Below are 11,314 nucleotides of genomic sequence, written 5' to 3'. Positions count from 1 at the left end.
GTTCCCAGCTGCAGAGGATGACTTCTTGCCACACACAGCTGAGTCCATACATTTTCACTCTTCACTGTGAAGAGTCACTTTTTCACCTGTGCATTTTTCTTAGCCTACATGACCTCATTATCACATCCAGCTGATTAATTGTGCTGTATCAACAGTAACCTGACAACACCTATGATGTTGAAAATATTTTTTTTTGTTAAAACTTGTAGCTGATAGAGCAGGGCAGCATGAGGACACTCATAAAGTGGGATAAATACAGACAAAGAATAGGGGAAAATATGGAGGAACTAGGTGATAATTTATTTATAGATCTCTGCAGAAACACTGAAGTTAGCAAATATACCATCTGTTAAATAGTCATACTATTCCTAAATGCATATTAGCAATCTAACTGTGTGCCAAACACCTGATCTAAGCTATCTTTTGAAACTCTTTTTGACAAGCAACATTATGCTTTATTAGGTTATGTCATGTTATGTTATGAAGTTATGCCAGGAAACAGGAACAGGGTGGATGGACTGGGTTTGCTCTGTTGGTGTAAATGCCTTCTCAGGACAAAAAGATGTGGTTTTGAGAAGCAGCCAGATATTCAGAGTAACAAGAGCAGAGTAAGCTATTACATTTATATTCATCTTCAAGTTCTTTTTTACACTTAACACATTTTAGGTTGCAATTAATCACTGGAAATACAGACACACACTGAGGAGGAAAAATGGAAGCAAAATTCTTTTGGGCAGAAAAGACTGCTTCCAGCCAAAAGAAACATTATTCTTGATGGTCCACACCATTCCTCTGTTTATCATCCTGGGCTACATACTGAAGACAGACAATTCTGTTACTCATTATTGAATCTCTTCTGAATGAGTTGTCATAGTATTTTATGGGAGATGTAGCCTGCCTGAAAAAGGGTCCCTTATAGATGAAGAACAAAATAAGAATGATTCCCATAATGATTTTACTCATTTTATGTTGTTTTGTTCTTTCAGAGATTTTTTATTATTATTATGCAATTAATCTTTATTCAAGAGATACTTAATACATTCATTTTATACAATTATCTATCAAATCCAACTTCACTTAAATGAAGAAAGATCATTCCTGTTGAGATCTATTAAATCTCAGGAGGTGGGAGTTGCTTAAAGATGCAGTATGAAGTCCAGAGTCAAGCACTAGAATGGTCTGTCTAAAGGAAATGTCTGTCCCTGGGGGTCTTTAAAAACAGGTTAAATAAGTATCTCTTAGGAAGGATATATGTACACTCATACCTGTCATAGACCAGATGAATAGATTAAATGATCAGCCTCCGTATCTATTTTTCTATACCTGTGATTCACTAGTAAGCACAACAGGATGAAAATCTCTCCAGCACTAGGAAAAGCTGAGCTGCTTTGTTTAACTGAGCCATAAATGTGCTATGAAAGCAGGCTCCTGAATACAGAATTTGATACTGTGCAGATTAGAAAGACAATGCCCAAATTTTTCCCACGTGTGATCAAAAATAGTCCTACTAACTATAAAATAATGCAACCCATAAGACATCAAGTACTTCTAGTTTTTCAGTATTTAAACCAGGAATAATAATAATAATAATAATTTTAATGGAGGAACATGGACAGGTGACAAAGTTTCTTAAGTGAATAAAATGGTACGATGACATATTGTGACATTAAACTAAGAATTGCTACCAGCTACTTATTACTTTCCAGAATCTGTCCCAATTTCATTGTAAAGCTTTCTATAGCAAATTCTGAACTGTCATGAAAATATTTGCTACTGTGGCACTGGACTTCCTTTTCTTCCTCCACCCTCCCACCCCCTCCGTTTTTTTTTCCTTTCTTAGGAACTGCACAATCTGTGTTGTATTAGCAAATCAATGACAGGAAAGTGTTAGGAATGGGAAGTATGAATATTTTTGTTGCTGAAATCTGAATAAAAAGGTCTGCACATTTTTTATTTTTACAATCTTTTTTTTCTACTTAATATAACTTTTCCTTCTTAGAAACCATTTAACCAAAAGGAAAGAAAAAAAGGAAAGTTGATTAATTTTCTCAGACTGAATTTTCAGAGCAGGTAATAAATCCACACATAGATAGGATAAGTAAGGACCTTTTACATATGAATCAAAACTCTGGCTAATAAGTCATATTACATCCATCCACCATTGCTCTTCCCCCCTTCTTCTGCCCATCAGTATTAAAGAATGGAATAAAACTAATATATATATATATATTTTTTTTTTTTTTAATTTTTTTCCCTCTCGGACTATCCAGACTGCAAGGCAGAGATCTAGCTGGCAGGCAATTAAAAGAACATCAGAGTTTAAAACACTTTCCCTGTGTATCGACAGGTACCATCTATTGTGGCTATGACAGTGTGAGGAGGTGCTACAGCTGCCTAATTCAATTCAGTCACCTCTGAGTAGACAATGTCTTCATAGGAGACCAATATAGAGGAGATGAAGAGGAGGAAAAGAAAAATTAGCTCTGTAAAGTTCAACTAAGGGGGAGAAAATTGATATATTGACATAAATAGCTGAGCCTGTACAGGTAGTAATCATTATTGCTTTGACCAACGAGAACTGTTTCTTTCTATTGAACTCTGGATCAGGTAGTTGCTCAGCTGATGAAAAGTGGAACAATTGCATGAAACAAGAATCTGTAGCAAGGTAAATAAAACAGGCTTAAGGCAGGCAGCACACCAGACTGATATCAAGAGTTCTAAAATGAAGCTGATATTGTTTATTTTATTAAAACATATTTTGAATGTATTTCCCAACGTGCTCTGACAAAGTAATAAGTTTTCTCATTAATGTGAGAACTGGATCAAAAAATAATTAAAGCATATTATGGTATGTCTTGTAACTGAAATATTATTTAAAAGAAATGAGACTTATAAAGACATCTACATTTTAGTGAAATGTGAGAAAGCAAAAAAGACTGTGTTAGATTCAGTAAAAAATAAATAAAAAATTATAGCCATAAAAATCACCTATGGGAGACAAGGCATCAACATTTTACACAGATCCCCTAAGCCATAACACAATTTTCTATTGAAAGCATTCTCATTCTCCCCTTTAAAACCAGTGCTAAAAATGATTTGAGTCAATTAAAACATGCCAAGTTACTGCAGACAGCTTTAGGACAGAACAGACTCATTAAAAATATGACATACTTTTATCATCATTGAAACACTGTGAGAGTCCTGATAATGTTTAATTATCATTTGTGTACATAGAAGTGCACACCTGCTCTTAATTGCTATAAAAAAGGAAACAACACATTTTTTTCCCTATTCCTGCAGATTAAGACTAATAAAATCTGATGCTAGAAAAAGACAAACTAATATGCTACCTTTGCAATGGGGGATTGTAATACAAACTCATTTGTGGGGTGTAAGTGCTTTATAAATAGGTATTTAATTTATTTTGCCAAAGGACAAGATACTAGGCTGGATAAGCTATTTTTCCATACAGTATGTCAATTCACATACTGAGATTTTATTATACTATTGAATATATATGCTCTTGAGTTATCTAGAAGTGTAGCATAGATTGGACTATAGTTTGGAATAAATCTGACAGGTCATAACGCAGTTGTTTTCTTCTTCTCTTGCAAGATCTTGAAAATTTTGAAACGAAGACGAGAAGTACAGTGTCAGTCAGAGAAGGACAAGGAGTGGTTCTGCTCTGTGGTCCTCCACCGCACTACGGAGGTATGATGAATAACTAAATTGTGTGCAATCTGAATAAAGATCGGTTCTTACAGCTCAAGAGAAGAAGCCTACACACTTCCCCACCTGATTAGCACTAGAATTTATTTGTGAATGAAGTGTACAGGTTTATAACAAATTTAGATTTCATTTTTTTAAAGGAACATTGGAGTTTAAACTTCTTAAGGGGCCTTTTTTTTTCTACAGTTACTTGACGTACTAGAACGTGCCATTGCTTTGTGTGTGACAAGCAAAGAAAGTACCAAGGTCTGTCATGAGTAGCATTAGATTGACATGAAAATTGGTATTGTTCTTAAATATTGATTCTCTTCTTCCTGATATCTTAAAGTCATAGAAAAATTTAGTTTGGAAGGGACTTCTGGAGAGGTAAGCTTTTTGAACAAAGGAGGTCTAATTGGTTAAGGTGCCTGAGAGTCTTCAGGTCCCACTCAAAGCTTCAGAAGAAGGAAAACGGGTTTTCTGGAAAATTGATTTGGGTATGTCTTGCTTCTGTTACTACTGCTGCTCAACTGTAAGGCTATTTGAGGCCTATATGTAACATCCTACATGCTTCAGACTTTTTTCCATGTAAGACATCCCTAAGCATAGGGTACAGCAGTCATCTACCCCTCCTGTATTATCACTCCCTGTCTGTATTATCACCTCCAATATCTTTTTTTTTTTTTTGAGCAACACATGTACACTATGTTGCAACATTGTCATTTTTTAACCATTTTTCCACCTCCTGTAAGCAAGAAGCTCTTGAGAATGATCTTTTGAGATTTCCTACCACCACCAACAACTCTTGCAAGTTCAACACGTTCAAAAATATCTTTTGTGAGTGTTTGGGACCCAGATTCAAACTGCTTCTTATCCTTTGAGTTGGGAGCAAGAACTACGGTTTCGTAATAACTAGCTAAAGATGATTGTGAATTTCACCCTGAAAAAGCAAATGTACATTAAATGGGAAAATATCAACAGCAGCGTTATGAAATTGTCTTACTCTGGACTGAAAGAATCAGCAGTTCTGAGATGAAGAATGTCCTGTTTTCAGTGGGAGTGACTACATATCCACAGTAGCTGCAATATTCTTTGTGCTAGCACAGTGTTTCCTCAATTCTTCTTAAAGAAACAGTTATAAGACAAATTCCCATGAGAAGAAGGTAAATTGTGATCTATAAAGAAGATGCAGTATATCAAAGAGGTAGAGAAACCCATCAATCAATTTAAAGCCCGCAGGTCTTGAACAGAAAGGAAATGTCAGTTCACTTACTGTTTACAGCTGTATGAAAGGGGTATATAATCAAGGAGATAAAGTGAAATCTGGTCCTTAAGGGCACAAAGAGCTTGAAAGAGTTCCTGAAATGTATCAATGGGACAAAGACAATACATCCATCCTTGAGTCAGTAAGCTATATGTCTTCCTCTTGCTGACAGGTAAAATTATGATTTGACAAACAGGAATGAGAAGAAAACATTCAGAACAAATAAATAGTTAACAAGTGAGCTCATTCCAGATTAATTGAACTGACAAAATTATATCTATGAACAAATCCTCTGACACCATGTTTAAGCTGAAGATGTGAGCTGTTGACCAATAGGCATGAAAAATAAATTATCTGAAATAAGTCTCTAGAGAACAGAAACTGAGCTCTTTTGTCATCCATAAACACTGTATTTGTGATCCAAAATTATATGCCATGGGAATGAAGTCCACGGTATGAACAATGATAAGTTGTATACTACCCCAGAATGCTTAGGAAATTTCTACAGAGTTGTATAAAGGATTGTGTGTATATATATATACATACATATATTATTGAAACCCTTGCCTCTGACTCAATTTCTACAGGAAAAGGACCATTAACAGTAGCTACAGCTTCTACTGAATACATTGGAAGAGTTCTGTAAAGCACTTCAAATGCAAGAATTAGTAATTAAAAATTTGAAATATGTACTGTACCAACAAGAAAAGAGTTACCTTTCCTGTAATACTGACATTAGTAAAATACAAGCTGTATACTCTTCTATCAAGGAGGAAAAAAATATGCTTAGAGTTTCTCACCCAACCTAAGAAATACAGTCTATAACCAGTGCAGACTTTTCACTGGTACAAACACTTATGTGGAATCTGAGGTTAACTGACTGGGCAGAAAAACACCCAAGGGCCATGGAAGATGGCTGCAGGCCTTCAGACATTTCTCTCTGACACCGGCTGCTTGTCTGCTCAGCTTGACAGACCCAGCTCTAACCATGTACTCCATACAGGAAACAGTAATGTGTCTCTAACAGTTGGGTCTACAGGACTTTTTTCCACTCTTTTAAAGAAGAAAAAAGAAAAACTCTGTGGGGCAGTTGTTTGGTACAGTTACTATAGCATTGCAGGAACAGAAAGGGATAGCTGAAGTCTCTCCCCTTCCTCTTAACCTAGGAAGTTGGGTACCTGTTTCTTCTAGAAACAGGAAGAGAGACAGAAAGACAAGGGCCTAAGAAAGCCAAAAGTTTTTATCTTAAGTCTCTTCCCCTGTGACATCCCCAATTTGGAATAGGCAAATGGAATGAGAGTTCACAAAATATTTCTACCACCCGTGGTAGCCGCAGAGAAGCAGCCCACCTCTTGCTGCAGAAAGCAACATAGCTCTAGGAGCCCAAGCTCTCCAGCCACTTCCTAAACACAGACAGAAGTAAAGCTTCCTGCAGGCTTCACAGATATCATTAGACTAGTCAGCTTTTTGTATTACATTGTTAATACTTAAATATCCTGATTGTGAAGAAACTATTTAAAACTCAAAATTTATTTGATATCTTTTGCATATTAAGATACAATTACTGTATTAAAAAACCTTGCAATTAGCTAACTAAAAGCACTCACAAAGCTCCCTCCCACTGCCTGACCCAGCCTAGTGCAGCCCCTCTATTTTCTCCCTCAGCCCCTCCTTGCCTATTTATGCACCAGCTGCTCCTCAGCCTCCGCTGTTGTTATTTATGAGGCTCATTAACACACCTTATAAAGTTCAGCATCTGAATTTCCTCTGCTTGTTAGTGAGGCTCTGGAGTGTAAGGGTGGGGAGGTAAGCACTATTTCTCTCACCAGGAAATGTCTCTTCTCTAGCTGAGGTTCCTTAGGTCAGTGTTTTTTTATTATTATTATTTTTAATATAGGTACACACACATTGCATAGTCAGTATATAAAATTTCTTTATTACTTAAAAGAAAAAGGTGCTTTGTATAGAGTTAAGAAGTAGAGAAAAGCATCTAGGAGGAGCAGAAAAGTCTGGAGAAGGTCTTACTGCTGTAGCAGTGCATGAGCTTGACCTGACCGTGATTAAGAAATTGGTGCCTAAATAGTAATGCTTGACACAAGGCTGTGGGGTAGTCTGTTATTCATTTATTTTGTTAGAAGTGAAGTCTGATATAATGCCTATTTCCTTCAAGCTGGCTCCCTGCAGAGCTTTAAGAAAGTTGCTAATCTTGTTAGGAGCAGCAGGATCGCTCATATATTTGCATTTACTTGTGCCTAAGAGCTGCCAGGGCTTGAAGTGGGGATGCTGACTCTGTAGGCTTTTTTGTATTGCTGTTACTACAGTGATGCTGAAATAAAAAGAAACAAATCAACTCTGAAGGAAGTCAGAACTGTACAGCCATCCTCAGTGGAGGAATACACCAAGTCCTTAGCCAGCAGAAGAGCATAGGAAACTGGTATAGGGAGAGGATAGGAGGAGACAAGCAGGGCTATGTGATGTGAAAGGGTCTTTGACTCCTTCATGTTGCTTCTGCATTTTATATTAAACTGTCATCTGATAACATGCATAATATGAAAGCAATAGTTTGAAGCGTATTTCCCTTCATGAAGCTGAGTTCCTTGGTCATTAGTTTAGAGTCTCTTTCTGTTCCTCTTTCTCCATGCTCCTATGAATCTTTAATCCTTCCCTGCCAGATCATGCAGGAGGGGGAGCATCTCCTCCCTGACACCAGCCTGAATGAGCTTTTCTCCTGCAGAACCAGCAATATTGATTTGAATTTGCTTGGGCTGAGAAAAGCACTGAAATGTTGTATTCCCTAAACTAGTATGTAAGCTGTGATTATCAGCTGCTGTTCTTTCCCAGCTGTGCTTGGAGAAAGGGCTCACAGCTGCCAGGCGTGGGCAATGCGCTTCTTCTGCCTGCTGGAGCCCAGGACTTGCCCAGTATTTGGCTGGAAACTGAGGTGGGGTTAGTATCTTGGGGCCCCTGAGAAGTGGAGGGAGATGGACACCATACAGTCACTTGTTTTGCATTTAAAATAAATAAATAAAATAAAAAATAAAAATAATAAGTAGGATAGCAGCACAAATAAAAAAAAAAAAAAAAAAAAGCAAAACACCACAAACCTAGGCTCTGTCATATGCATAATGAAGTCTATGTTGGTGTAATTATCCCTTCAGTGACATGTAGACCTTTTGAAGTAAAGGCAGTGCTGTGCACTCCAAGGCATCCTCTTCCACAGAGTCAATAATAGCACTGGGATCACTGTCTAGAGAGAGTAAATATTTTCCAGTGTTCAAAGCTTAAATATGTTAATTTGGGCTGAGACCAATCAGCTATACATGTGAAAAGGAGCTACAGCATAATATTTATTAGGCAGTAGCTGGACAGAATTAAAAAATTAATTGCCTGAAGGTGATTAATGTTTTCTAAGCTCATCTCTGAGGCTAACATAGGTGTTAAATTAAAAAATTGAAGGTAGAAACTATAGCAATAATACTTTATTCTCTCTTCCATTTGAGTTTTTATGAACAAAATCCTGAAATTTTGTGGTGCTGTGAACATTATATTCTGTCATTATCTGTAGGCCTAGGAAATGGGGGGTTCTCAGAGTATAATGCTGCCATAAGGCTAGCAGAATTTTTTGTAACCTAAGGGTGTCATACTCTGTTCTCTTTCTACCTTTGGAACAAGTTTAAAAAAAGGGGAGAAGAGGGAAATTCTGCTTATTTGGCCCTTATTTAAAGTACTGCTGAGCAGGGACTGACCTTAAATTGCTCCAACATGTCTCTCATTGTGTGCAGTGGCACCTGTGATCAGGGAACCTTTACACTAATTTTGGCACAAATAAGTCTTAGATGAGGCATAACCAGGAGTAACAATGTTTGCCAACTGTCTTTTTGCATAATCTAACCTAAGCTTTGGAGTATATGTATTTGTTTCAGGGTAGCAAAAGCCATTTTCTAAGACACTTATATAAAGGATGAATGATGTCATAAGAGCTCATTTTCATTCCTTTCAAGCACAGTGGGGTATAGGTAAATATACTTACACAGTTTTAGCACATGAGGAAAGGACTGGCTATTTGTATGGTCCAGTGAAATGTTTTCTGCTTTATTTGTGAAGGGGGAAAATATAAACCACATGTGTTGCATAAGAAACTAATCTTAGGCAAGAGCCCCTAGAAGGCCTTCCTTCCCTAAGCGTTTTTTTCCCTTCTACACATCTACATAGTCTATCTTTCTGAAACTTCACAGGTTAACTATAGTGAAAAGAACAATTGCACTAATTGGTCTTTTATAGAAAAACCTCTATTCCCTTACTTCAGGCTTGTTGATTCATTTTCAAAGTCATATAAGAAGCAGTTACCCCAGAGGAAAAGTTGCAGATGTCCAGGGCAATGCACAAAGGAAAAACAAAATGGAAAAAGAAAAACAAATCATTGGTGCTGATAATGGCTAAGATTTGTGCAAGACTTTTGCTGAAGCCTTTTCATAGTGGCCTCTAAAATTCAACAGTTCTGGGACTGATGAGGACATTGAATGTGAACTCAACAGTACTGTTTTTCAAAAATCCTGTGGCTAAATGGAAAGCAAAATAAGCTTTAAAAAGGTAACATTTTGTTCTTCACCAAAATAGCTGGTGGCAGTAATTTTCAAGTTCATTTTAGCTAGACTTCATTAGCAGGCAACTATCTCCTTTTAAAAATTTCTCTTCTATGCCTCTGCTACCTTCTGTTGAGCATTACCTTCACCAGACTCTTCCCAGCTGCTGATTTACTTATGCAAATGAATGTGACCCCACAAGTGATGGCATGGGCCTTGTACTCCTTTTTTTTGCTCATTTAGAAGGTCTGCTACAAATCTGATTTATTCAACTTCAAACTGAGCTGAACTCATTTTCACCCATTAATTCATAGACTAACCTCATAAAGAAGCTCTATCTAGCATAAAGCTGGCTTCGGTGGATTTTATTAGGGTTCATATACCTTATCCTACATGAAGAATACAGCTGTACCACCAGGTCCTATGGCAGGAATCTAGATTTGGATTGCATAGTGTGGGATGACTTAGAAGTCTTTCATGGTGCCCTGTTGCAGTGGGTCAGTGATTCCTCTGCCCTGTAAGTGCCAGCACCAGAACAGGACTTTGGGAAGGAAACTGTCAAATTCGTTTTTCCTATTTTTTCCCCGCTTTTTAGTTACCTTCAGTTTTGAATTACTTGGGCTACCCTGTCATGAAAGTCCAATGGGTGTCCAGCTATCAGTGGTTCAATCACTCAGAGCAGTTTTGTTGCATGGAAGTGTTTCCAGTATATAATGCAATATGTCTCTGGAAGACCTGTCAGGATGTAGCTACATCACTTGTCTCTGTAGGCTGATTGACCCTATGGCAAGCCCCCCTGGTCTCCAGAACTTGATATATATAAAGAATAGATGCTTTATTCAGGTATCTTGGGCATGTGAACACAAAAACATGGTGCTTTTCTTTTCTATGCCTAAACACATGTACACACATGGATTGTATTACACTGCTTTAGGAACAGTTGCATCTTCTGGATTTACAGTACATCAAAAAAGCTTTGCATTAGGCTGTAGTAAAACAAGGCCTATTACAGGATTTAGCCAAGTACAGAGAGTGTCATTGATTGCTCCCTGGAGACATGTCATTTCTAATGAGGGACCTAAAATGTTAGAAGATAACATAAAACTCCACAAAACTACTGGAGTTTGCAGACTTATTACCATACTGTACCCATGTCACAACTGAGGGAGGGGAAAGAAATGTAAATAATCTTTTTCAAATGGTATTGTTGATGGGGGAAATGTGTAAAAATGAAGCTGTTGGCGGAGTGCTGTTAGCTTATGAATTATACATTTAATTAAGGGGAGCTAAACTGGTAGATTTTGAAACTTCTGATTTACTGTGCCTTGCTAAGACACAACTTCAGTCGTGCAGCCTGCTGAATGCCACACTGGGTGCTGGCAGCAACTTGGAGCAGCTGGGGAGTGGGGTATGCAGGAAGCCTGGGGTACCCCTGGCAGCACAGCAGGCTTGGCCCTTCTGAGAAGCAGTGTCCTTGGATGGTAAACTCAGAGTTCTGCCCTGTCAGGGTGGTTTAGTCAAATAAAATAAAATAAGCTGGCTAGATTATAGAGGTACCTATTAAGGTATGCAGCGTGAAACACTATGGAAAAAGGTGGCATAAAAGGGCTAGTTAAGAAGCGCAGAGCAGCTGCAAGTGTGGAAGATGAGAAAGCTAGAGAAGAAGGAACAAATGTGCAATAGGAGCAAATATTAATCTCCAAAATATTCATCTGCAGCTGAGTTCTTCCCCTCCCTGAGAATCTGATGATAAAGCTCT

The 11,314-nt window shown here is 37.7% G+C and overlaps 1 protein-coding gene across 9 annotated transcripts in view; it reads left to right on the top strand.

The window, feature by feature from the left end:
• The window catches only part of LOC311442087 (contactin-6-like), a 143,324-nt gene that overhangs the window by 75,133 nt on the left and 56,877 nt on the right, over positions 1 to 11,314 (top strand). For 4 of the 9 annotated variants that reach the window (XM_084530864.1, XM_084530857.1, XM_084530858.1 and 1 more), the window contains exon 5: positions 3,616 to 3,711. Coding sequence is in view for 3 of the 9 variants with exons in the window: in XM_084530857.1 (XP_084386983.1) it covers positions 3,616 to 3,711 (96 nt within the window). In the remaining 6 variants the exon portion in view is untranslated. Of the gene's footprint in view, positions 1 to 3,615; positions 3,712 to 6,696; positions 6,834 to 11,314 lie in introns of those variants that run through there. The other 5 variants (XM_084530862.1, XM_084530856.1, XM_084530861.1 and 2 more) reach the window with 2 other exon arrangements.

Source organism: Aythya ferina, assembly GCF_964211825.1.
Source record: "Aythya ferina genome assembly, chromosome: 10".
In the NCBI taxonomy this organism is placed as follows: Eukaryota; Metazoa; Chordata; class Aves; order Anseriformes; family Anatidae; genus Aythya; species Aythya ferina.
The sequence above is the reverse complement of the archived record's forward strand: the minus strand, read 5'-3'. Positions and strand labels throughout refer to the sequence as shown.